The sequence below is a fragment of the Puma concolor genome, chromosome D1, assembly GCF_028749965.1.
Source record: "Puma concolor isolate L17-30 chromosome D1, mPumCon1.1.hap2, whole genome shotgun sequence".
NCBI classification, from domain to species: domain Eukaryota; kingdom Metazoa; phylum Chordata; class Mammalia; order Carnivora; family Felidae; genus Puma; species Puma concolor.
In genome coordinates, this window is record NC_141676.1 from 96,823,795 (window position 1) to 96,851,785 (window position 27,991).

The window sequence follows — 27,991 nt, forward strand, 5'->3', positions numbered from 1 at the left end:
AAAGCATGCTGTGAAATGCTTGAATTTTTGCCAAGATAATAGACAAGAAATAGTATTTCAGTGACGTTTTACTTTTGCATTTCCTTTATGTGTGGTTTTTATACATTTAAGAACAATTTGCCCTTTTTTCCTGTCTTGTGTGTGCAAATTTTTTTCCCACTTTGTCATTTGTTATTTACATTTTTTTTTTTTGTCCACCAGAAGGCATTATGTAGTCAAATGTAGTCAAATTTATCAATCTTTTGTGCCTCTCCACACCCCCCCTCACTTCTGGATTTTGAGTCCTTATGAGGGAACTTTATCCCAACTGCAGGTTATGGAACAATCAACCTATGTTTTCTTCTAGTGTTTCTGTGCTTTCATTTTGTACATTTCAGTGTTGCGTCCATTTGGTTTTTATTTCTCATCGATGGTGTGAGCAACGCTTCTAATTTTACTTTCTTCTGTATGGATGCCCAGTTAGTAAAATGTGTATCTTTTCCTATCGATTTGAGATACTACCTTTATCACGTATAACATTTTTTTTTTTTTTTTTTTTTTTAACGTTTTTTATTTATTTTTGGGACAGAGAGAGACAGAGCATGAATGGGGGAGGGGCAGAGAGAGAGAGGGAGACACAGAATCGGAAGCAGGCTCCGGGCTCCGAGCCATCAGCCCAGAGCCCGACGCGGGGCTCGAACTCACGGACCGCGAGATCGTGACCTGGCTGAAGTCGGTCGCTTAACCGACTGCGCCACCCAGGCGCCCCACGTATAACATTTTTATTTGATAGTCAATATTAAAACATATTCTTATAATTGCTACCGATTTCTTATGAGGTGACCAAGATCATCGATAGTCTCCAGTACCACGGAGTCTTTCTGCGTGCCTGTCTTCAATAGCAGTTCCTTTGTGCTCTGTTAGCTTTGAAGTTAAAAATTCTACATGTTCAGTTGTCAGGTGTTCCCAGGAAGGACACCGAGACTCTGTGGTCTCCATGCCGTTGTCTCAGACTCACACAAGCAGAAGACAATCTAAAGTAGAGGAGAGGGGAGCCTGGGCCCCTCAGTCGGTTAAGTGTCTGACTCTCGATTTTGGCTCAGGTTATGATCTCACAGTTCTTGAGTTTGAACCCCAAGTCGGGCTCCACACTGACAGTGTGGGACCTGCTTGGGATTCTCTCTCCCTGCCCCTCTCCTGCTCACTCCCTCTCTCTCAAAAATAAATAAACTTAAAAAAAAAAGAAGAGAAAAATACTGACATTTGTTATGTATTTATTATGTGTCTAATACTGGGCTAGACATTTTTGCCGGTATTATCTCATTTCATTTAATCCTTACACTAATCCTCTGTGAGGAGAATTGTTATCCTCACATTACAGATGAGGAAATTGAAGATCCAATAGGTTATTCGTGACCAAAACCAACTAACCACAATTTGGGAATAAGGAATTAGAGGGAGGCAAAAGAGGGAGAGCAGTTTCTCATTTTTTTTTAATTTTTTTTTTCAACGTTTTTTATTTATTTTTGGGACAGAGAGAGACAGAGCATGAACGGGGGAGGGGCAGAGAGAGAGGGAGACACAGAATCGGAAACAGGCTCCAGGCTCCGAGCCATCAGCCCAGAGCCTGACGCGGGGCTCAAACTCACGGACCTTGAGATCGTGACCTGGCTGAAGTCGGACGCTTAACCGACTGCGCCACCCAGGCGCCCCGTGCAGTTTCTCATTTTAAAGAGAAATATTCATTTGTTTTATGTTTGTCTCCGGTAAAGGGGGTAATTCCATTAAAAAATTTGGTCTGGATAACTGAGGCTTAGCCTTCCTCAAACGACGTTGGAAATCCCAGAGTTTAGTATTTTTCCAAAGAGATACAACTTTTATTTCACGGATGAGGACCCAATTCAAAAGACATGTTCTGTGTTAATGAAAAATTGTGATCCACTGTTTTGTGGGATTTGCAGAAGACCTGGCAGAATTTTCTTTGTTTAAATGTCTATATATAGCGGTCTCACAAAGTTAGATCTTTCTACAGTTAGGCAACATATCTCTACCCACCCCACCCTTTTTTTTTAGGTAAACTGTGAGACATTTGGGGAGAATATGTTTTTGCTGCCTTGCTTTTGGTTTGCCTCTATCTAAAAATCAGATGTAGAGCAGAAAAGGTAGGAAAGAATTAACATATTCACCAGGTCTAGAGTAATGATCTGTGATGACACATTTGCTCATGAATGCATCACAGGAAGGAAAAAAGCTCTCTCTTCGAAGGTGTGGCGCTGTAAAAATAGAACTACATTTCATCTAGATCAAAACCCCATTATAAATATAGCAAATTACCATGACCTCAACCAGAGGAAGTAACAAGAGATTATGTTGTTAGGTTAAATTAGTGGACTTGTGAATGATGGGCAATTCAATTTTCAGTTCAATAGTATAATTTTGCTCTCTCTTCCGTTTACCTAATAATAGATGGTACAAATGATGCTTGGAGCCAGAAAATTTGGTTTGAGGTTTTTGTTTTTGGTGGTTTTTTGTTTGTTTGTTTGTTAGTCATTTTTGAGAAAGTAATAGAAGCATCCTTTTGACTTAGTTCCCCCAAATGAAGAAGTTCATCTTTTAGTTCCCCAAGATGAAGAAGGATCGTTAAATGGAAATGTCTCCATTGTTCTTTAGCTCCATCTCCCGACGAGCAAGAAGATGTGAGCATGAAGTCCTCTGTTGGTCATTTCAGTTCTGTGTAAGGAGAGGAGCAGGGTCCTGTTTTGGTCTCTTTAGGAACCAGGATATCAAGGTTCCAACCCCCACCGTCTTACTAATCAGTTGTGTGGTCTCTGATGACCACAGAAACCTTTCTGGGCCTCAGAAAGCTATTCTGAGGCCTCGTCTATCGTACAAAAGAAAGCTCTTAGATCAGTGTTTTCCCAAATCGCGTTACTTACACTAACGTTTCGAAAAACAGTTGTTTTGTACATCAAAAGATGCCCCATTTTGGAGCTGAAAGTAATTTAAAATCCAGTTCACCTTGGGGCGCCTGGGTGGCTCAGTCGGTTGAGCGGCCGACTTCGGCTCAGGTCATGATCTCGCAGTCTGTGAGTTCGAGTCTCGTGTTGGGCTCTGTGCTGGCAGCTCAGAGCCTGGAGCCTGTTTCGGATTCTGTGTCTCTCTCTCTCTGACCCTCCCCCATTCATGCTCTGTCTCTCTCTGTCTCAAAAATAAACGTTAAAAAAAAAATTTTTTTTTTAATAAAAAAAAAATCCAGTTCACCTGGTTAAAAGAACACTATGGGGCTTTCTATCTCGAGAAGTTCTGAAATATTTAGCAGCTAAACAAAATCATCAAAGAGTCCCTGTCATTTTGTTCCTTTTCTAAATTGGCATCCTCACCACGGTGGCTCAGATTCCTTGATGGGCTCACAATGGCCATAGCCATTCCAAGCATCACTCACAGTTAAGACAACGTTTGGGGGTGAAGAAGATCCTTTCATTCTGAGCATCTCTTTTTATCATTAAGAAACAGCTTTCCCAGAAGCCTGCTAGGAGCTTCCAGTAAGTCTCAATGGCCAGCCTTGTTTTATGTATCCAAGTAGAAACTGACCACAAACAAGGGGTATGGGACCGTGACTGGTTCGGACCAATCATAAATTTCTCTTTTTGGCTGGGGGTGAGTTTCACCTACCCTAAAGCACAGGACTACATAATAACGTGGGGTAGGTACTGGAACAAAATCACAGATCCGTTAGTAAGGAGGAAGACTTTGGCAAAAGGTCACTGGGTGGGCAACCATCATGAATTGCTCTAGATGGTTAAGTTTGAGCTTTGCTGGGTTAAATAAAACTTAAGAGATTCCTTTATGAGAAGTCTTGTCAGAGCCTTTGCTATGCTAATAGGCATCACCTCTGTGGGGGAGTTAAAGTGTTTGGCTTTTTTTTTTTTTAAGTTTGAGAGAGAGAGAGAGTGTGCGCACATGTGTGTGAGCGGGAGAGGGGCAGAGAGAGAGAGAGAGAGAGAGAGAGAGAGAATTCCAAGCAGGCTTCACACTGTCAATGCAGAGCCCAACGTGGCTTGCAAGCTTTGAGATCATGACCTGAGCTGAAACCAAGAGTCAGATGCTTAACCAACTGAGCCACCCCAGTGCCCCGTGTTCAGCATTTTTCAAACTTATTTGAGCCCAGAAATCTTTAATGTTCCTGTCTTCCCTCTGCTATTTGCCAAATCTAAATTAAGAAACTTCCCTTGAGCTAGGCACTGTACAGATTGGATGCTCTTTGTCTATAGAATGTGTTTGGCCTTTGTGTTGGGGTGTAGCTGTACATCTAGGACTAGATGTCTCATAAGGTCCCTCTGCTTCCAGAATAGAATATTTTGAAATATTATTCCTAGTTCAGCTTTAATGATAGTACATCTTCTTTAGCTATGCTTTGGAAAATTCTGGTTTATGCTACAACAGGGCACCTTCCCCTACTGGCATCACTCAGGGAGCTTTAAAAACTTGCAAATCCCGAGGCGCCTGGGTGGCGCAGTCGGTTAAGCGTCCGACTTCAGCACAGGTCACGATCTCACGGTCCGTGGGTTTGAGCCCCGCGTCGGGCTCTGTGCTGACCGCTCGGAGCCTGGAGCCTTTTTCGGATTCTGTGTCTCCCTCCTTCTCCGACCCTCCCCTGTTCATGCTCTCTCTCTGTCTCAAAAATAAATAAACGTTAAAAAAAAAAAATTAAAAACAAAACAAAACAAAACTCGCAAATCCCAAAGCTCTGTCTTTGGGATTGCCATGACCAGTTCTTTGAGGACAAACCTGGGAGTCCCTGTTTTATGAAATCCTCTCAGGTGATTCTGACGATTGGCTAAGTCTGCTTACCTCTGCTCTGCATGGTGCTGTAATGTTGGCACCTTAGTTTGGTCTCTTGCTTCAAAGGCAGCAGGGCAATAGAAACAGTCCCAGCCACCTTAGCACCAAGAGGGAATCCAGATCATGCAGGACTTGAAGGGGTGGGTCCAGGGTTTCTGGGGGTTGCTCATGGCCACTGCGGGTCTCCCATTGTGCTCACAGGCAGCAGGTGTGACCTTTCCACCAGTTGTCTTCAATTTGGTCTTGGAACTGGCGTGGGCAGCTGTAAATAAATGCCCTTTGGCTTTTGCTGCCCACTCTTAAAAAACAAAACCGTGTGTAAGTGGACCTGGGAAGTTCAAACCAATGTTGTTCAAGGGTCAACTATATGCATACTTTCTCATATATTTCCTAGCTCTGTCTACTGAGATGACTTGAGAACGATGATAGCCCCAAAGCAATGAGTACACCTCGCCCCTATGTTTTGGCTTCTACATATCCCTTTCCACTGAAAGGAACCAGGGATCCTCGGAGAAATGGCTCCTTACAGGGCTGAGGCAGGAAAAGTTTAAGATGAGCGTGGAATATTTTGTACCAGAAAGGAAGAAAGTGCTCACAGGCTGAGGATAAGAAGGACACAAAAGCCCGTTTTCACAATTTGATCACCCAGTTAGCAAGACATTAATTTGAGGGTAACATTATAACCCAGTGAATGAGAGACTAGTAACAGATTGTGACTCCTTAGATAACAGGAAACTGTGAGTCCATACAGATATAAATAAATGAGTAGCTTGGAAGGGGATGAGGAATAGGTATCTACATATTTTTTATTAAAAATTTTTTTTCAACGTTTATTTATTTTTGGGACAGAGAGAGACAGAGCATGAACGGGGAAGGGGCAGAGAGAGAGGGAGACACAGAATCGGAAACAGGCTCCAGGCTCCGAGCCATCAGCCTAGAGCCTGACGCGGGGCTCGAACTCACGGACCGCGAGATCGTGACCTGGCTGAAGTCGGACGCTTAACTGACTGTGCCACCGAGGCGCCCCTCTACATATTTTTAAAGCATCTCTGCACAAGATATTAGTTTACATGGGAGGAGAGAGTAACTTTGCAGTGGGGAGGTCTGGCTGACACCGCCTTAATCAAGTGATCAAAGTAAACATCATCAATAAAGGGGTGAATAAAATGCAGTGAGAGAAACAAAACCTCACTCCTGTGACAGTCCTGTCAAAGTTTCATAACCTGAAGCTAATCACGAAAAAACAATCAGACAAAGGCAAACTGAGGGATAGTTTGCAAAATAAACTAGCCCACAATCTTCAAAAGTATCTCAAAACATCACGAACATGAAGGAAAGATTGAGGAACTGTTGTAAACTTGAACGAGACTAAAATGAAACAAGTGGTTCTCAACTGGATCCTCTGGATCCTCTGGACAGTTGGAGAGACTTGAGTCTGAAGACTGTTAGTAGAAATCTATCAATGTTAATTTTGTGATTTTTGTCAGTTACCTTGTAGTTACAGGGGAAGTGTCCTTGCTTGTAGGATATATACATGCAAGTGTTTGGGGTGTGGTAGGCAGCATGTCAACTGACTCTCTCAAATGGTTCAGAAAGAAAAATGCTGTTTTATTTTTACACCTTTCAGTAATTTTATCATTCTTAAAAAATTTTTTTGGGGGGCTCCTGTACGGTTCAGTCAGAGGGCATGCACCTCTTAATCTCGAGGTCATGAATTTGAGCCCCACGTTGGGTGAACAGATTACTTAATTTTTCTTTTTTATCAAGAAAAAAAGATCACAGCTGTATCTGGTTCTGTAACAAATTATAAACTCATAATATGAGTGTGTGTGATAGGGTGGGGAGATATTATTTTAGAATTAGTTTATTCAGGTCCAAATAATGAGAAATGTCATAAGTGAATGCTTATTCAGCATTTGCTATATCTTAAATAAACTGATGGGGGGGTGGGGAAGACCTGTCCCTTTCCCATGGTAAATAAAAGGAGGAAATACAACTTGGACCACAACCACTGGAAAAACATTCAGCTTTTTATTAAATAATTTTTTAAAGCATGAATTAGGTCATAGTAAGTTAAACTCGTTGTTGTTGTTTTGGTACATGTTTTTGTAATGAAATGTCCTGGTGAAAACTTGGCCAGGTCCGCTCTTGTGATTTAGCAAGAAAACCTTCGAAAATCAAATCTTTGGGCCCGCCTTGAGCTAAAGCTACATCTTCTTAAAGCCCTTCTTGAAAGTAAGCTCCTAGGATTGGAGACCTTCTTTAGGTCCTTTCCATCCCAAAGTTTGTATTTGGCGATCAGAAGGAAAGATTTATAAAAAAAAAAATTTTTTTTTTAAAAGTAGTTCTGCTCAAGCCCAGCATCTAAAGACTCCTTTTCCCTTCATGGTAAGATGCTAGCTGGCCCAATCAACCCTGATCTCCAAGACTTAAGAGTCTCCTCCTTCTCTGAAGTAGTGTCAGGCATGATAGGTTTTTGCTCTTCTTTTTTCTTTTCTTTTCCTCTTCTCTTCTCTCTCTCTCTCTCTCTCTTTTTTTTTTTTTTTGTTTTTAAACTATGAAGCTTTGTGTCCATGGTCTGGTCCTCATTTCACAGCCCTGAATCCAGGGCAGTGTGCCACGGGAGGCTACCATGTTGCATTGCACTCAAAGTATATTTTTTCTTGTGACCGTAATTATGCTCCTTCCCAGAGGCTGCTCCACTGTGAGGCAGCTGCACCGAAATCAATATTTGCTGTTGCAAAGAACGTTACACGATGCTCTCTGGTATATGAGCGGGCTCTCCTTTGAATTTCGAACTCCGTGAATCGTCCTTCCGCTTTGTTTTTGCTTCAGAGTACAACCGTGTGATGTAGTTCATGTAGCTCTTCGAGTGGAAAGCTGAAAGAAAAGCAGGTCGAAGATGAACATTCCTTTTGAACAACAGTGCACCTGTTCGTTTGGGACACGTTGACTGCACGTGGTCTTGTTAGGTCCATATGTTAATGTCTTAAACATCAAATCAGAAATCGATGGGTACATATCCTATAAATGGTCTGAATGCATTGCCAGAGTCTGATTTTTAAAAAGTCTTACGTAAACAATACGCTAACCAACCTGAAATAAAATATGTAGACATTTCTGCTGTAAAACCCAACAAATAAAAACCCACGTTGCATTTGGCAAATTTTATACTGAAAGTCACAGGGCTTACGGGAAACAGGACCACTCAAAGCCCGTTAACTATACACAGAGGCGGGAGACAGCTCCAGAGGATGCTTTTTAAGTGAGCGAAAACAGTGAAGTTGAAATGTCAGGTCTGACGGAGCCAAGGTAAGGAGGATGGACGTAGAGGTTGGAGCCCAGGGGGAAGTACCACCTCCCACCTCTGTGGCAAGCCCCTGAGATTGGACCTTTCTGGGGAGGGAGCCCTGAGTGAAAGTACTCATTTTCTTAAGTTGAGTTGCAAAAGGCTTTCTGCTTGTTCAGCAGCTGAGGTCAGGGCATTTTTTTCTCCTGCTAAAAGTTACAATTCAACGCCCACTGTTCTAGTGCCCCTGACTTGGGAAAATTGGCATAGGAAACAATCCAACTTACGCCTCATACTGACGTTATTCTCCTACTTGCGGGTCGAGTACACAGACATTGACGTTATAGAAACACATGCGATACAACAGACTTTCTGCACCTTACACACACTTCCCCTCACACCCCCAGTTCTCACAGTCTGCCCTCTTGTTCCCCTCTCCCAGCCAGTCAGTGATTCTTCCCACTTCACACCCTACTGGGTCAAAGCAAAAAAAGGGCAGAGGTGTTGTGAAAGACCGGCTTCCTACAAAAACCTCAATAAAACCATTAGAAACTAGCAGCAAAGCTCTTCTGCATGTCTTGCAACTCTTGGCAGGGGGAGGAAGTTAATTTGCATGGAGGAAACAAAACGGTTGGAAGGTATAAGATTCTTTACCGTAGCGCTGGTTGCTGTCTACTGGATTTTTGTCAAACACACACACACACACACACACACACACACACACACACACACACACACAATCTCCTTTTAGACCCTTCCTTTCACTCTTTGGAAACATATTTTGCTTGGGAAACTGCAATTGAGTGCTCCAAAAGCCCCCAAACATTTCTGCTTGAATCAGTTAAGCCTTGTGTTCATTTATTCAACACACATTTGTCAAACACTCCATTCGCATCAGGCCCTGTGTTAGAATCTGAGGACACACTGAGATCAACCCAGCTGTTCACCACCCAAAGGAGTACTGTGGTGGCTAAATCAACACATCAAAAATGACCAGTTGGTGCGGGAAGTGCTGGACTGTCAAGGTGTCTGTGAGATACCCCTCAGCACAAGAGGGACGTACAGTCTACGGGTGTGTCTGGGTGTGACAGTCAGGACACAGAGATGGCTTCTCAAAGGAACTTAATGGTCTCTACTTTTCATTTTGGAAGATGCACTTATGTGCTACACAAGACGATTTAGGTGATTGACTTTCTAGTGCTAAAAATCAGACTTGGCGTTTCACCCTCCTCCTTCAAGACAACAAATTAATGAAGCTCATTTTTCAAGTTTTAGGTCATGTAGGTGACTCACTTTGGTCCTTTTTCTCTTGGGATGATGTTTCTTCATTATTTGACCTCGATTTGTAACTTTCCAGCGTGTGTTCTGAAATTTCATTCTCTGCAAGAAAAGAAAACTGTGTTGTTAGTTTCTGATGTCACACATCACCTATGTGTAGAAATGTATTTTGAATAAGATGATCCTTCTGTCTACACAATAGTGGATTTACCCCTGCCCGTCCCATACATCATGCCCTCATTCATTTAGAGAATTGTTTTTGTTCTTTGCTATGATTCCTGCAGGCACTGTGCTAGGCAGTGTAAGAGTTGTGGAAATCAAATGACCACAGATTAGAATCAAGTATTGTTCTTTGAGATGGAATGATTCCAGGAGGCCTTAACGAACCATGGGGGTGAAGCATTAACGGGGGGACTTTGCAACTGTATGATGACATTTGCCTGTTGCGCAGGTACAGCCGAAAAGCCAGACTTTGTCTCTAGGTCTAATTATGATGAATGTTGGTCCAGGTGAATATATAGAGAGAGTGACATCAAACCGGAAGTTGTACTTTTAAGAGGGTGAGAGCCATTCAAAAAGGTAGTGTATTTTGCCTTGGGACATAATGAGTTCTCTGCTACTGGGGATGTTGGAGCCATATGTCGCTAAATGATCCTGGGCCAGCAACGCTGTAATGCAAGTCACATGTGTAATTTTATAAATTTTCTAATGGCCATGTTGAAAAAGCAAAAAGAAGTATGTAAAATGAATAATTATTAACAATTTATATTTTATTTACCTAGTAGTAGATCTAATATGTTATTAGAAATGTGTTTGTGTGTGTGTTGAGTTTTCTTTTTTTTTTTTTTAACTTTCTTTTAATGTTTGTTTATTTTTGAGAGAGAGAGAGAGACAGAGTGTGAGCAGGCAAGGGGTAGAGAGAAAGGGAGACACAGAATCTGAAGCAGGCTCCAGGCTCCGAGCTGTCAGCACAGAGCCCGACACGGGGCTCAAACTCACGAACTGCCAGATCATGACCTGAGCCAAAGTCGGACGCTTAACCAACTGAGCCACCCACCCAGGTGCCCCCATGTTGGGTTTTCAAAGTGGGGTGTATATTTTATCCTTGCAGCACATCTCGAAAGCAACTGGCAACATTTTAAGTGCTCAATAGCCATGTTGTGTCTACTCTGTTGGGCAACACAGGTCTAAATAATCACTCAGAATTAAAGAGGGGATATCACCCTGGTACACATTTATAGAAGGAATTGAGTAGATAGTTACTCTGGATAACTTCTGAAGTCCTTCCAGCCCTGATATGTGTTGAATCTATGCATTTCAATAGGCTGAATTATATATATATTACATGCTGGCTGAATTATATATATATTACATATATACATAATATATATAATAATCTTTATGTAATACTATTATATATGATACTATTATACTATTATATATGATACTTTTATAATATTGTATGAACTATTATAGTGTATATAATACTATTATAATAGCATATATAATACTATTATAATGTTTTATATATATATATATATTTTTTTTTTCCCCCGCATTGATAACTTTTAAACCAGAATGCTTAGCAAAAATTACTAACATATTATGGTTGAGGGAGGCTGACTGCATTATTTCAAAGTAAGAACACAACTGGGACACCTGGGTGGCTCAGTCCGTTAAGCATCTAACTTTGGCTCAGGTCATGATCTCGCGGTTCGTGGGTTTCGAGCCCCGCATCGAGCTCTGTGCTGACAGCTCGGGGCCGGAGCCTGCTTCGGATTCCGTGTCTCCCTCTCTCTCTGCCCCTGCCCCTCTTGCGTGCATGCTCCCTCACGCACTCTCTCTTTCTCTCAAAAATAAACAAGCATTAAAAAAAATTTTTTTTTTGAAACAAAGTAAGAGCACAACCAAGACAGCATACATTCAACCTTTGATTGACCGTCCCTAGAATATGAACTCCTTGAGAGCAGGGATCTTGTTGACAGAGGTATCCCCAGTGTCTGGAACCGCGCCCTGCGCATGATAGGTACTCCATGAATAGAGTATATGAATGAATGCGTTTTCCGCCTGGCGTCCTTTTGCGAATGGCAGCTTTTATAATTTAATGTCAATCCCCGGGGCTACTCTATTTTCTCTTGGTTATACGCTCTCTGATTAGAGCCCCTGGAGATTGCACATCCTGTGTTTACTACGAAACAGACCATGGCGTATTTGCGTGACAACACTTCCCAAACAGATGGCTGAAGTATCTAACAGAAAAGCTTTAAGTTGGCAGAATTTCCTTTTGGCTAGCCAACCGTTTCTGCATCTTGCAGCCCCCCACCAGCTCCCCCGCCGCTCACCTTTTTTCCATATCACGTGTGCTTTCCGAAGCTTCATTATGAAGAGCTGGACGATGATGAAGAGTATGAAGATGAGAAAGGAGACCAGGGTGAGCAGCAGAATGCCATTTTTCCTCCTTATCACCCCCACATACTGAAGATTTGTTTCTGTAAGGCAAATGAGAGGAGGAATTCAGCTCAAGGTCGGTTTGCTTCCGTCCCTGAGGAATTTGCAGGCTGCTTCCCAAATGTCAGATAGGCGGATAGGCCACTCAGACAAAAAGACGGAGGACTTTAACCTGAAGGGAAAGAGATTCATATTATTTATTCTCCAGAGACAAGCCAACAGGCGGACAGACAAACAAGGCCATTCTGTGAGGTGATTGGAAAAACGCTCTTATGTGCCGTAGGTAGTGAAGCTGTGATTTTTCATTTCTAGAGAACGCAGGCAAGAATATTGACTTAGATTAGAGTCGGGGGATTTAAGTGAGCTGTAAGAAATGAGTTTTTTAGCAACGTGTGGTTAAGCAGCAAGAGAGGTTGTTAAGGAGTGTGAAAAGCTATGCAAATGCAGCGAACATTCATGAATGTTGGCTTGGTTAAAGGTAGTCCTCCATGAAGGCATTCGGAGATCAACGAGGTGAGGTCTTGAAGATCTTTCTAAACCTCACACTCGGATTCAGCCGGCTCTGATTTTGCCCAAATGTCCTGCCCCCTCTAACAACAAGCAGTTCAGGAGCACCAGCTACGTGTGGAGCTGCTTGGAGCTCATTAGACACAATCTCTGTGCTTTAGGGCATAGTCCTCTCTCTGTAGAAACAAATAAATTAATAAAACAGAAGTCAGAGTGCACTTTATGGGAGGTTTGAGGGTCCTGTTCTGCCCCGTAGACTGTGGGAGCCGCAGAGGTCTTGTGAACACAGGTGTGAAGCATGCAGAGGGGTGTTTCGATAATAGAGTCTTAAAAATGATCACAACTCCAGCGAGTCACAAGACTTTGTGCAGGAGACGATGAGAGTCTGGACCAGGGAGGTGGCAGTGATAGTAGACAAAAATCTGGAAGGGAAGACTCAAAAGTCCTTGGAGACGGACTGATTTTTTATGTGTGTGTGTGTGTGTGTGTGTGTGTGTGTGTGTGTGTGTGTGTGTATGTACACACGCAGGAGTGAAGGATGACACCAAGGTGTGGGGCTTGTGTGATGGTTTGGACAAGCTGATTTTATGGGAAAAGATGCTGTTCGGTTTTTAGTGATGTTGAGTTTGAAGAGATGGCAGAAAATCCAGCCAAGGGATATGTAGGAGGTGGAATGCAATAGGGATTCATTCTCCAGAGAATGTTCTGGAAGCATAGGTATGGAAACCTTCTGCGTAGTGGCAATAGGAACAATCCTGGGGAGGGGTAAACCCTTTAAGAATTAAGGGAGGAATCAAGAATAGAGAAGTAAAGTCAGAAGTATATCCACATATATGAAGCCAGAGGAGGAAGGGAGGTTAGCTCATGGACACAGAGAAGGACTGATTAGCAAAGAGTGACAGGACCAGGCAGAGTATGTCAGGGAAGCCAGGGAGACCCTAAGTCAAGGAACAAGGGAGGGATTAACCAATAAAAAGGTCAAGGAAAGTAGGGACAGAAAAAGGCCATTGGATTTATTGGTTCAGAGGTTAAAATGTCAAGTGTTTATTCTAAATGCTGTAGGGGACACTTACCAGTGGTTAAGTCAGGATCTTGAGCGGTTTGGTTTTTCTCTTCCTTGTCAATCTCTGTTGTATTAGAATCTTCCACTACTGCAACTAAGTTGAAAGAAGTTAAGACATGATATATACATCTGACTCTCTGTGAATAGCGTGTATATACACATACTAATTCCCAAACAGCAAAGCATCTTTGGGGACCAAATTAAGTAGTCCGACTTAAAAACAAACAAACAAAACAAACAAACAAAACACAAGACTATTTCTGAACTACTGACTTTTCCCAAAAATAGTTGCAAATGGCCAGGCTCATTTTGCCTTATTTTTTAAAGATACATGTTGACCGAACACTGTGCTAAGCCTGAAACTGAGCATTTAGTATGTTTCTCACGGCAGCTCTGAACAGAGGCTTAGAGAAGCTAAGTAAATTGTCACGCAGCAAAGAAGTGACAGAGCCTATCCCAAAATTCAGAATGCACAATTTAAACCGTTCTTTTATACTTCCCACCTGAACCAGGCCTGTGAGCGAGAAGGTCTTTAGAAAGGTGCAAGATAACAACAGAACACTGAAGGGTGGCATCCCGAGCTTTATGGAAGGATAAGCTAGCAGCCTGGAAAGCAATGATTTTTATGTTGAAAAATAGGCTCCCTTGTCATTCAAACCTGTACTGGCCTCTCCCCCTTAGAAGCAGGGTGTTCTGTGATGGTTTTGCTAAGTGAGAGAAGTCATAGAAATAAGAGATCTCTTCTTCTGATTTTGTTGCTCGTCCTGCCTATTCCCACCTCCCCGCCTCCCCCTCCCAACCTAGTCTCTTGCTTTTTTAGCCCATTGCACAGCGCCACTGTGTGGATCCCACGGGGAATGAGACCACCCATTCTACTGAAAATGGCTATTATTAACTGTAATACAATCATAGGAATTGGAAGCTGAAAGGAAATTTAGAAACCATATTAAATCTTCGGTTCTATATGAAAAAGCAGAGCAGAAAATTGGGTTGTTTAGTAACTCCGTAAGCCAATTTAAAGACAAGTCGATTCTAAACACGTTTAAAAAAATTGGATTATTAAAGCAAGTGATGTGACCGCTCCACTTCAGGTTATTTTCAATTTCCATCGCCCTTCAAAAAACCGTACGGTACATATTGCTTCTATCGGTGTTTAGAAACCCCAAACATTGACTTTTTAAATATTATTCCAGATAAAAGTTGTAGAAAAATACAATCTGATACTCAACCATGAACATACATGCTAATGATACGAAAACATTTATCCCATCAAATGAAATTATTAGAGACACACTATTTGAAATAGGAAGAGGACACGTAGGAATTTCTGCCCTTTCTGGCTGAGGCTGTTTTGCTCAAAACATCATAACAAATGAATGTATTCATACACGTATATATTCGTACTGCGTTTTCTGAGTACCTCCTAGTGCCAGATACTACGCTAGTAAAATACAAAGATAAACACGTGATTATTCCCCACAGTTAACCCCCCAATGGGTTCACTGTCTAAAAAGTTGGTTATAATTCATTCAGGCTTTTTAAATTCTGTGTTTAGGGTTCAATCCTGTCATCAAAAACTATCCGAGTTCTTGACAACCAAGTAACTGAGGTGTTTTCAAAGGTGATTTTGTTCTTCTGTGACGAAGAGCAGCAAATCTCCAGATCCTGTTTCTTTGCCCTTTGCTGAAATCAAGTCTTTATTTTGTGTTTAGTCTGTTCTGGATGAGAAAACAATGAAACGAGTCTCTCCATAAATGAATACAACCTTGCCCTTTACCATAGAGGAAATTCAAAGGTCACTATTTTGTCTGTGTGTGTGTGTGTGTGTGTGTGTGTGTGTGTGTGTGTGTGTGTGTGTATCAAGCAACATAGCACTGAATTTACAAGGCATTAGTGGCCCTGAAGCCCCCCCGCCCCCAACTAAGGGAACATTCTACCACAAAGCTGGAACCAGCAGAGGGGGTCCTGCATAGTCTTATTAAAATTTTTTAAAAATCTGAAAATTGAGAATTGGAAAAGTGACCTTCCCGAGGAGGCATTTTTTTTTTTTTTTTTTTTTTTTTTTTGGTCTTAAGTTTTAATGGGTTGACACTTACCAGTGCTAGTGGGCTGCTGAGGGTCTGCAGACGATGGAGAGTTTTTCTCCAGGGCATCTGAAGCTGTCTCTCGATCAGTAACTAGGAAAGGGGAAAAACAGAATTCTGCAACCACGGAGAGCAGTTTTACCCACATTGTGCTCAGTACAGTAGGTTGGAGAATGTATTTGGCTGCTACCTGCCCGTGGAGGTTTTTGCAGAAACCTCAGCGCTACGTATTCTGCAGCTCTTGCTCTGGTCTTTGAATCTGTATCCTGCTGGCTGCCCATCTGCTAAGCTGCCTGGCTTAGAAGTGCAGTGTGCTGGACTTGGAGTGCCACATTTGGCAATAATAGGCAGAGGGTGTTCGCTGTCTTTCTCTCTCTTTCCATCTACCTGCCTGCCCCTCTGTCTGTCTGTCTATGCATTCACCTATCTCCCTCCTTATTTATTAGTTAGGTGGCCTTGGAGTCAGTCACGGAGTGGGTCGAATTCCAATGCTGTTGACTTGGCTTGTGCTGAGGGAGTTTGAGCAAGATGCCTAATCTCCTGAACGCTCAATTTTTTCTTACCTGTAAAATGGAAATGCTAAGCTTTGCCCTTGGGAGGTTTTTTTGTGTGTACGTGAGAATTAATGAGTTCATTCATACAACACGTTCAGCCCAACGCTTTGCTGTTTATAAAACATAATGCTTACAGTATAACATAAAACAATGTTTAGGGATGTCTCCAGACATTCAGTGTAGCGCGGATTTGACCCCTGAGCAGTCCTGCAACCAGTGGGTGTATAGGAAAGGTGCCTGAAATTTTATAAATAGGGATACGTGACGGGTAGGTAATGTCTTTTTGGAATCTGTGAGTGCTTCTCAGCTTTTTATTTAATGGCTTTGAACGTTTCTTTTCTTAAACATGTAAAACTTTTGGAAACGATACAAATGCCAGAGTTGCATGCGAGAGCTCTGAGAAGAGGAAGAACCACCACTAAGGAAACAATAGAGAAATAGTAATTTAGACTGTCAGGCTAAGATGAACTCTGTGACCACAAAGATGTCAGGGAACATTGAAAAGACAGCTGCTAGCAATGAAAGGAGAGAAAAAGCTTGAAAGCTAGTAGGATGGAAATCCTGGAGGCAAATTATAAGACGAGTATATGGGAAATATTGGGGACACATAGAAAAATTATCAAGAATGATCAAGATCTTCTGGAATAATGTATATGATACTGTGTGGCTTCAGATAATTATATATTTTTGTACAGAACAGGAGATATACACACACCCATGAGTTTGTATTTACTTTGATTTGTTCTCCCAGTCAACAAGCTAGTGAGTAGATTCAGTTAGACCAAATGTTATTTTGATTAAATGGGTACTGGTGCTTTATGATTTCTGTCCCTGCTTGGTTAGAATGTTATAGACTTGTGCTATTCAATACAGCACACACGGGCTACACTATTTAAGTTTAAATTAATAAAAGTTAATATTAAAAATTTACTCAGTTGCACCGGCCACATTTCTGTTTTGAAAAACCTGTATCCACCCCTGTGAGCTTGACAGCTTCTAAATACTAAGACTTCGATGAAATCAGTGACGATATTAATGAATGGGATTTTGATGCCGAAATGTGTCAACATTTGAAAGTTCTGTATAAATCAATATATTGATATTTTCCAAATGACCAAGGCATGATGCTGCAAATCATGTCTGGCTAAAAGATTTATCCAAAGTGCAAATCTGTTCAAAGAATTTTAATGTAACAAGAGCATGAAAGGTTCATTGATAGGGTTCCAGAGTCCACATAGCAATTAACCTTTAAGAAGTCACCTCTTATTGAGTTTTAGTATAGTATCAAAGAAGAATATCCACAATTATCTGAAAAGTTATTAATATCATCTTCCCTTTCCCAACTACGTATTTGTGGGAGGCTGTATTTTTGTATATATTTCAAGCAAAACAACATATCGCAAGAGAATAAATGCTGAAATTATGAGAACCTAATTCTATGAAACCAGATACCAAAGAGATTTTCAAGATGAGAAACAATGCCATTTTCCTCGCTAACATTTTGGCGTTGCAAAATACAGGGTTTTTTTTTTTTTTTTTTTTTTTATACAAGTGTGTCATTTCTATGTATATGTAGTGGATTCATTTTTTTAAATAAGTCAACTTTTTTTAGTTTTAATTTCTAATGCGTAAGTATGGACAGGTACGATTCACGTAAGTAAAAATGCTTTGGGGTCCTCAAATAGTTGTAGGAGTGGCGAGGGTTCCTGCAATCGGTGAGTGTGAGAACTGTCGCTCGAGTTTTTTGTTTTTATCTCACCTCCAGATAAGTAACAGGAAATCAAGATTCCTCATTGGGAATACTAAAAAGATGAAGTAAATCATTGTGAAGGTGGCCTGATCTATTCCTGTCCTGTTTCCCTTCTCCAAGCATTGCGTTGTGAGTTTTTCAAAGGAAGACGTTACTCATTTCAGTACCTGCCCCCCTCCAGATATGGTGCCTGCCTGATGTTCATTTTCTCAAGTCCTACGATGCAGTGTGGGGATGAAGGGGGTCAGAATCCTTACTTGTAAAATTATTTTATCTTATTTTATTAAAAAATGTTTTTTTTAATGTTTATTTTTGAGAGAGAGAGAGAGAGTCAGAGAGAGCACAAGCAGGAAAGGGGCAGAGAGAGAGAGGGAGACACAGAATCCAAAGCAGACTCCAGGCTCTGAACTGTCAGCACAGAGCCTGACGCAGGACTCCGAACACACAGATTGCAAGATCGTGACCTGAGCTGAAGTCCGAGGCTTAACGGACTGAGCCACCCAGACGTCCCCTTGTAAGTGTGTTTTAAAGCATTCACACTAATCCACCTTGTAAAACTCATGGGATGAACAAAATGGGTGTAGGATCTGTACGTCCATGCAGTAGCTTGCCACAGGGGAAAGTCATAAACACATGGAAGCCACCAACAGCTGATACTGGAATTACTCTTTGAATACTTAATGAAGATCTGGCAGTGGGGGCTAAACAGTCGACTGTTAGGTCATAAATAAAAGTCAAGTCGTATCCCATTACTGTTAGAAGCATTGGATGGCTAGGATTTTGAGTCGTAGAGAACTACGGCCATAATGGAAGAGAAAGAAACTGTGATTTCCCCTCAAGAGTAAAGTTTTGTAGGTGGCCCGAACAATAGCTGAAGAAGTCAACATAGATTTTTTTTCGACCTGGTTGGTTCTCTTATTTAAGACTCTGAATGACTTTCAGAAGCAGCCCCCAACCCCCCCCCCCCCGCCCCGCCCCCGCGCATGCGCTGTGCTCCACTGACAGCCCAGGCTGGAGGGGGAGGAGTCATCAGGAGGTAGGAATGTTTGCGTCAGATTATAGTACCCAGCCGTGTCTGCGGGGGCTTAAGTCTTCTAAATGCAACTTCCTCAAGACTTGCTACTTTTGGTTTGACGAGAAAGTGACTGGTGGAAAGCCTGTGGTAGTGAGGGGGGGACCTGTTAGCCACAGCAGCGGCAGCCCCCACGGGGCAGCATGCAGTTTTCCCACCATGGTGTTCTCCTTCACCAGCGCCTTTCATTAGCAGTAATTTCCCAAAGAGCTTTTTCAGCAAACGTGTCCTCATCCAACAGCTTCCTCCTTCCCTAGTGTGAGTGGATCCTTGCACTTCAGAAATTCTTCTGACACTGAGAGGTACTTTATACAATAACGAAGGTCAGAGTCTTGTGATTCATGCCACCTCTTACTAGATACTTCTTGACTCAAAAATTTTCTAGAGTTTTGAAATCACTTTTTTTTTTTTTTTTTGCATTTGATGAAGGAATGCATTTTTCCACTGGAAAAATGGAGGCGACTCCTCTTCACAGTTACTATGTGACGTTTCGTTTGTTATTTGTTCTGCTCGGAATGTTAACCTGGTTAAACTAAAATCCGCAGAACGGTCATAACAAAAGAAATCTAAAGAGTAACCATGACTTAGTTTGACTGTGTGAGTGTTTTATATTAACGTAAAATGATATGGACAAGTTTAGATTTATTTCAACGGCAATTATCTCCTTTTGGGTATGATTCAGATAACCTCTTCAAAATCATGAGTGCAATCAAACGGTTCAAGGCCAAGTTATGTCAGCGGTTATTATCAAAAAGCAGGCATGATGCTGTTTGCATATGGCGCTCTGCTAGGCTTTGTGCACAACTGGGGTTCCCAACGTTGGGACGGTCGCATTCTGACGCCCAGCTGGAGAAATTTCAATCATTAAAGGAATCTGTTGTTAAGGAGAGCTTTGTTGACTGCAATCTCACTCTGAAGGACTTTTCCCATTCCGTTTAATTTTGTTCAATAGTGTACTATGAAGGTAAATTGAAAATGATTAAAAGCAATCATTCATCCCTCTTACCCATATCTTCAAATCGGAATGGTGCCACCAGTTTTGTTCCTTGTAGACCTTTGTGTCGGATAATGCAGTCCACTGTTGAGTTTTTGCTGTACGTGTGGACTCTGAGGATGCTGCTGCTGTTACATTTCTTCCCATCGGTTTCAAATGCATGGTGGGTTTCACCTATGGAGTGAGTTAAAGAGGTGTTTGAAGTTGTGGCTACTTAATACCATTGGGTGGTTTGGTTCCCTCAGAGACCAATGGCCTTGACCTCTTGGCAAAGCTGTTAGACTTCTAACCTCATTCTGACTTCAGCCAACTCCCTTGTACCTACGTGGCCCTAGTCACAGAGGGGAGCAGGTGAATAGCAATGAATAGGTTTCTGTAAACCCATCACTACTGGGGGAAAAAAAATCCAAAGCTTATCGTGGTTACAACAAGGGCAGCCCGATGTTGTCAAACACAAAGACCCACGACTTTACTCAGTTTGGACGAATAAGGCAAATTAATGGAGAGGTCTTGGAATGATGTAGAATTGGCATTGGAATGAATCTCTCTATGATTAAGTAAAATTGAATGTAACCTGTGTTACAACGTACACAAACCGTAAACAGGTCCCAATTGTGAGTTTGTTATCCTGCTTAGTCAATTGAACGCTGCTTCAGTCTAATCAAAGTTCAGATTCTTTGGTACCATATGATATTTTTACCGGTCACTGAGGGTACTGCACTTTATAAGTGTTCCAATATACAAGCATTGTGGTAAATGTATTTTCAATTTTGTGTCTGCTAAACAAGTCATGCTGAGGTAATAGCTGTTTTCCTGTTTTATGAAATTTTGTTGAATTTTAAGAAGCCATAATAAAGACTCTATTTTAGGTTTCTACTTTGTTTTAAGCACAAACAGGCAATCATATTATTTGTGATAGGTTTTCAAGATGAAGGCATAGTATCGATTGGTTATAAAGATAATTTGGAAAAGAACTGATGGATTAATGAATGTTGTTTTCTGGCACTTGGTGCCACCAGAGGGCGCCAGAGGATTTAAAACTTCCTTGGAAATGTAAGTAGGAAGGAAAACAAAGGAGGAAAGAACCATCTCCCCTACTTACCGTAGAGCTCTATGTCGTTCCCTAAAATCCAAGTTATCTGCGGAGGGGGCTTACTTCTCACGGTGGAGCATTTAAGCGTAACGTGTTCTTTTCCATTTTGCATTCTGGTAACTGAAGCTTCCAGGATTGGTGTGGAAGGAGTTGCTGGAAGAAAATTGTTTTTTTTCATGCTTAATTAGCTGGTCTAGGTATCCCAGTAAAGCACGGAGTCTGATCATCTGTAGGGATGATTGTAGCGTATGGTCTCAATAATGGGATTTTTTTTTTTTTTTTTTTTTTTTTTTTTTTTTTTTTTTTTGCTCGACCTTTTCCAGAATACTGTTAAAGGGCTTTTATGTACTTGTAACGCTACCTTGGCTGTAGTCACATTGTTTGTTACCCAGTGTATGATTAGTCCCTGAAAATCCCCAATGTTTCAACAGCAATTTTTGCCTTTGACAAATGACTGTATTTGATTAGTGACATGAAAGGAGTTGGTTTATGGCTGTTTCCGTTCTAAACTTTCACGAGTGTATGATTCACGCCAAGGTAAGTTAGTTCCGTCCCCTCCTTACATCAAAAGGTGCATTTCTTTCTTTCTTTTTTTTTTTTTAAATTTTTTTTAACATTTATTTATTTTTGAGACAGAGACAGAGCATGAACGGGGCAGGGTCAGAGAGAGGGAGACACAGAATCTGAAATAGGCTCCAGGCTCTGAGCAGTCAGCCCAGAGCCCGACGCAGGGCTTGAACTCACGGACCGCGAGATTGTGACCTGAGCTGAAGTCGGCGGCTTAACCGACTGAGCCACCCAGGCACCCCAAGAGGTGCATTTCTTTTATAAAGGACCCATTTGTCCTTTTTCTTCCTACTCCTGTCTTGGGAATGGAATTCACCCTTGAACAGTGTGGGCATTAGGGGCACTGACACCTCCCTCAACCAATGCGCAGTCAAAAACCTCTGTATAACTTTTGACTCCCCCCAAACTTAACTAAAAGCCTGCTGTTGATGGGGAGCCTTACTGATAACATGAACGACTGGTTAGCACGTTTTTGTATGTTCTATGCATTTTATAGTGTCTTCTTACAGTAAAATAAGCTGGAGAAAAGAAACTGTGAAGAAAATCATAAGGAAGAGAAAATACATTTATAGGACTGGACTGTATTTATTGACAAAAATCCACGCGTAAGTGGACCGGCACAATTCAAGCCTGTGTGGTTCAAGGGGCAAGTGTGATTTTTAGTTAGGCTAACGTCTTCCTCTTTCCCGTTCTGCTTCACACTTTGGTCCAGAACCCTACTCTTTCGCATTTATTTGCTGATTTGTCTGCCATCGAAACATGGTAAAGTCAGCCCCAAGCATGCAGCATTGGATGCCGGCAGTACACATATGAAAAAATTAGCTATTTGAGGAGCTCATAGTCCGGTGATAGACTCAGCCCCTAAACTGTCAGTTGAAAGATCATGTATTAAGTGCAGCGAGAGAGGTACGTGTGGAGAGTTCTAAGACCCCAGAAGAGCACACAAGTAGCGTGAGCCAGAGTGCCACGAGGGGTGGCCAGTAAGGTGGGTGAGTCACATTGGTTCTTAAAACCCGAAGGGAGCCATTCCTTCCCAGATACTTCGTTACCCCGCAGGCACCACGCTGTATTAATTCAATCGAAGTCTAAGAAATCCACTTGTGGGATATGTGGAATTATGCCACTTAGAGATCGACAGAAAGCAGTGTTTCGAATTGATCTGTTCCATCACAAAAATCGGAAGAGTAAAGACAGTAAGACTCAGGCTGAACACAGCTGACCGTCCACAGAACTGGGCAGGTCCCCGGCGATCTGGACGCTGTTACTTCCTATCCTCGTCTCCCAACCCACCTCTCACTGGCAGAGAGGGACTGGTTTGGGCAGAGGATGCGAGCCGTTGCCCAGTGCAGTCACCTCTGAATTCATCCCATCTTAGGCTATGCAGTCGTAAGGTTCTACTTTTTTTTTTTTTTTTTTTTTTTTTTTTTTTTTTTTTTACACACTGCTTTGCCTGTCTAAACTAGCGTGCCAACTCCTGGCGGGCACGGATTGTGTCTAATCCCTCGTTGATTCCCAGGAGCTTAGTACAGTGCCTGGCACACAGTCGTGGCTCATCAAATATTAATTCTCCTTCCTTTTAATTTCCCCAGAGAGGAAACTTCGCTGATGCCAGAGACACGTTTCACAAAGTCACATTTTAATCTAGAGCTCGCCGGTCAACATGTTCCTTTCTGCTTCCTTTCGACAAAGGATGGCAGAGGTCCCCTAGGAAATGCCTTGCTACAGGCGCTGTTTCTAAACTCAGATGTTAAGCGTAAGCATGATGTGTCCTGTTCAGAGGCCCGTCGCTCCCCTGCTGGGTGTGCTGGCTGTCAACCACCTACCTGTCACGATCACTTTTACTTCCTTTGTTCTCACGGAGCTGCCGTATCGTAAACACTTGTACACGCCTTCATCTTGCTGGCTGACATTAAGCACGCGGATGGAGAGCTGATGGGCGGAGTGATGCAGAAGCTGGTATTTGGGATTTTTTAAAGCTGGACAAGAAGGCAAAGGAACTGTTAGGAAGCAAACTAGCAGATGAATACAGACTCTCTGCCCACTGGTTCTTCACGGGAATGGCTTTTGAATTTCACACGTGGACAGAGCAAATGTCACATCTTTGATTGAGCTGCCTTCCAAATTTCTGGTGTTACCAGCTGGATGCCTCTCAACAGCTCCACGTTCGTTTAGGAAACAAAATATTTTGCTACTGGGATCTGTGAGATAAACCGGTCGCTTTATTTGCACGTGTATGAAATTAACTGACATTAACCCTGTGCTGGTGAAGGGTTCAGGCTGCAGGAGGATTACATCCCCCCTTCCCCCCCCCTTTTTTTACATTATGAAAAATGCCCCATTGTAATTACCTCCTTGAAATCTGATTGATTTGAGGCTGTCTTGTCACAAAGGATGTGAAAATGGAAGATCAGTGCACGGCTAGTCATTACGCCAGTTGGCTCCTTTTTCTTTTTATGTTTTTAAGGGCTTTTTTTTTTTAAATTTTTTTTTTTTTAACGTTTATTTATTTTTGAGAGAGAGAGAGAGACAGAGCATGAACGGGGGAGGAGCAGAGAGAGAGGGAGACACAGAATCGGAAGCAGGCTCCAGGCTCTGAGCCATCAGCCCAGAGCCTGACGCGGGGCTCAAACTCACGGACTGTGAGATCGTGACCCGAGCCGAAGTCGGACGCTTAACCGACTGAGCCACCCAGGCGCCCCATTAAGGGCTTTATTTTTGAGTAATCTCTACACACAACGTGGGGCTCGAGCTCATAACCCGGGATCGAGAGTTGCATGCTCCATCAACTGAGCCAGCCAGGTGCCCCTTTTGTTTTTAATTTTTTAGAAGTTGGTTATTATTTGAAGTTTCCTAAAGATTTTAGCAAGTGGTTTTTGTTTTTATTTTTGTTCTGTTTGGTTTGATTCTATATTGACCTGGGATGTCTATCTCAGGCCGTAGGTCCCTTAGCAAATCAGAGGCTCCTGAGATGAGTGGTTTTGTCTTCCTTCCCTTCCTTCCCCTCCTTCTCCACCGCCGCCCCCCCCCCTCCCCCACTCTCCCTGCTTTCTTTCTAGATTTGTAACACAAACCTAAAATAGTTGTGCTTTGAACGGCTGCCCAAGGAAGGTTGTCTCTCATCTGAAATAATGGTTGTAGGTCCTGGGACACTGCTGTTACCCGGGCTAGAACCCCTGAATTCTCAGCCTCAGCACTGTTGACTTTTGAGTCCATAATTCCTTGCTGTGGGGGCCCTCCTGTACATTATAAGGTGTTTAGCAACAACCCGGGCCTTTCTACTCACTAGATGCCAGTGCCCCTGCCTGTCCCCAATTACAACAACCAGAATTCTTTCCAGACATTGCCCTATGTCCCCTGGAAGGCAAGAATGGCCCCCAGTTGAGCATCACCGAGTTCAATCAAGGTACTCTGCTAGAAACTGGGGAGTGCCCATCTTATCCTGGTTTGCCAAAAACCAAGCCAAAACCAGAGAAAGCCTGATTTAACGGCAATTATCTCTACCCAAAGTTTTTCTCTCAAAACTTTTATTTTTTTTTTTTTAAATTTTTTTTTTTTTTTTTTTCAACGTTTATTTATTTTTGGGACAGAGAGAGACAGAGCATGAACGGGGGAGGGGCAGAGAGAGAGGGAGACACAGAATCGGAAACAGGCTCCAGGCTCTGAGCCATCAGCCCAGAGCCTGACGCGGGGCTCGAACTCACGGACCGCGAGATCGTGACCTGGCTGAAGTCGGACGCTTAACCGACTGCGCCACCCAGGCGCCCCATCTCTCAAAACTTTTAACAACCAATATCTACTTTATTGGAATCTAGTACTGATAGTTGATTTAGTTTGAAATATGTGGTTATTTTACATTGAACATAGCAATATTTAAAGATTTTTTTAATGTTTATTTTTGAGAGAGAGAGAGAGAGAGAGGGAGAGAGACCGCATGAGTGGGGGAGGGGTGGAGAGAGAGGGAGACACAGAATCCGAACCAGGCTCCAGGCTCTGAGCTGCCAGCACAGAGCCCGACACGGGGCTCAAACTCCCGTACTGTGAGGTCATGATCTGAGCCAAAGTCCGATGCTTAACCAACTGAGCCACGCAGGCGCCCCGAACACAGCGATATTTAAAAAATGTTTCATAGCTACAGAGAAGAATAGCATGGCCCCTGTGCAAGGATGACCTGCAAATTCGTGAAGCGTTCCATATTTTTCTGGGTGTTGTATGGAAACCAATTTGACAATAAATTTCATATTTAAAAAAAAATTAAAAAAATGTTTCATAGCATATTAAGTTTTTTAGGGGCTCTGCTTTTACAAGGCAGAATGCAATTTGCTGTTTTGGAGACTTTTCCAAGTATTTGGCAGCTGAGAATATTAAATGGAGACATGCAATGGTCTCATTATCTAGGGGAGGGTTTAGTAAAATTCTGCCCAAAGAGATGAACTAAATAGACTTTTAAGAACACCTTTCCTTGGGGCACCTGGGTGGCTCGGTTTGTGAAGCATCTGACTCTTGATTTCAGCTCAAGTCATGATCTCACAGTCGGCGAGTTCGAGCCCCGAGTGGGGCTCTGCGCTGACAGTGTGGAGCCTGCTTGGGATTCTCTCTCTCCCTCTCTCTCTCTCTCTGCCCCTCCCCTGCTTGCTGGCTTTCTCTCTCTCTCTCTCCCTCTCTCTCAAAATGAAAAAATAAACGTAAAAAAATCCCTTTCCTTAAGAAAAAACAACATTGTGACTGTGCGGTGATGGATGTTAATTAGATTTACTGTGGCAATTGCTCTGAAATACATACATAATACTAGATCATTGTACACATCAATACAGGGTGACATGTCCACTATATCTCAATAAAACTGGGCGGGGGAGGGGGTTGCGGGGAAGAATCCCCTTCCATCTCAGGCATCCAGGGCTCATTGTGTGCTTGTGAAAAGGAGGAATGACTGTCCTCCTTTCCAAAGCGGCATGTCCTGTCAGTTGCTCGGCGACCTTGCTTTTGTGCTGAGGCCAGCAGAAGAGGAGATATTGGGAAGGGAGTTTTGTGATGTGACTTTGAGCTGCTCAGATGGAAAACGAAGCAGCTGGCTCCAGACGTGGGGGGGGGGGGGGGCGACGGTGTTAGCTGCCGGGGGACAAAGGGCCTCTAGTCAGTCTCCTGCCTGCCTGTCATGGCGCTGCTGAGAGTGAAAAAGCGAGGTGGGGGTAAGGTGCGGGCATGGAAACGTGCTTTGTAATTTGAGCCCCCTTTACCAATCATTCTCGGGGGGGTTTCCATTTCAGACTTCCTGTCAAAAAAAGCAGCCGTGTGTAAAATGATAGGCTGCTGGGTGTGATCCCCGCATAATCGTAGGTGGGCCAAGCCCATCGTTGGGGTGACTCATGCTGGTTTCTATCCCACACCAGCTTGTCTGTCTGGAAAATCCCTCAGGTTGCCATCTGGTGGCGATTGTTTCTTTTGTTTGTTTGTTTGTTTTTTGTTTTTTTCACTTACCAGGATGCTCATTGAAAAAAATGGTGAACCCTGATGGGGCCAGCCACTGCAGGGATGTGGTCTTCCCCTGAGAAACGACACACTTGAGAGTGAGCGTCTGGCCTTCCTCCACGGTGACTGTTTCTGTGTGGTTGGTCAGAAAGGCTTCTGCAGAGGAAGAGAAGTGGAGACAGTCAGGCTGGCAATGGGGCAAGGCACTCCCAAGCTGAGGCAGGGTCAACGCAACCTCCTCCTCAGCACAACCTCCTTCGTTCATTCAGTCATTCATTACGTACTTTTTTTTTTTCCAATAAACATTTTGAAAATTTTTTATTTATTTATTTTGAGAGAGAGAGCAAGCGGGGTTGGGGCAGAGAGCGAGAATCCCAAGCAGGCTCCACGCTGTCCACGCAGAGCCCGATGTGGGGCTCGATCTCACAGACCGTGAGATCATGATCTGAGCCGAAATCAAGAGTCGGTCGCTCAACCAACTGAGCCACCCGGGCCCCTCTCATTACATACTTCTTATAGAAACAAAACGTAAGTCAGTACAAAGGAGACAGCACTGTAGGTAGCGAGTAGTACTGTCGACTGTAGTACTGTCGAGTAGGATGTGTCCTGAAGGGGTGCGATTTTGATAGGAAATAAAGGAAAACGTTGAACAACATCCATCGGGCGCCTGCTCTCTCGTAGCCCAGAAACTCAGCCAGGCCACGTCAAACCTATATTTAATTTAACTTTCGAAATAATCCTATAAAGAGCAAGTTACTTCGCTGGCTCTACAGATGAGGGAGTAGAGGCTGATGGTCACACAGGTCCTGGAGCTGGGATCTGGACCCATGTCTGTGGTCTTCTAAGTCCACGGTCATGTAACTAGGTCAGACTGTCTCAATGATGAGACCAGAAAACTCAGCCTCTCTGGCCTCCGTTTATGAAGCAAGCTCCTTCTGGCTTGAAGTATAAGCAGCGTGTCTGGAATTCTAAGCGGCGCTCTTGTGAATTAGGGAGCTGCCCTTC

General features: G+C 42.8%; 1 protein-coding gene and 1 non-coding gene across 2 annotated transcripts in view; one reads left to right on the forward strand and one right to left on the reverse strand.

The window, feature by feature from the left end:
- Positions 1-6,835: 6,835 nt before the first annotated feature.
- CRTAM (cytotoxic and regulatory T cell molecule) overlaps positions 6,836-27,991 on the reverse strand; it is a 28,221-nt gene continuing 7,065 nt past the window's right edge. Inside the window, exons 2-10 of the mRNA XM_025929058.2 lie at positions 26,996-27,142; positions 23,344-23,496; positions 20,963-21,106; positions 19,873-20,034; positions 15,503-15,583; positions 13,417-13,500; positions 11,731-11,877; positions 9,404-9,490; positions 6,836-7,701 (exon numbers count right to left, since the gene is read on the reverse strand). Coding sequence (XP_025784843.2) covers positions 7,571-7,701; positions 9,404-9,490; positions 11,731-11,877; positions 13,417-13,500; positions 15,503-15,583; positions 19,873-20,034; positions 20,963-21,106; positions 23,344-23,496; positions 26,996-27,142 — 1,136 coding nt within the window. The 3' untranslated portion in view covers positions 6,836-7,570. The remainder of the gene's footprint in view (positions 7,702-9,403; positions 9,491-11,730; positions 11,878-13,416; positions 13,501-15,502; positions 15,584-19,872; positions 20,035-20,962; positions 21,107-23,343; positions 23,497-26,995; positions 27,143-27,991) is intronic.
- LOC147576903 (U6 spliceosomal RNA) lies at positions 25,610-25,718 on the forward strand. Its single transcript, XR_015241490.1, has one exon. It is a non-coding gene; the product is annotated as a U6 spliceosomal RNA (small nuclear RNA).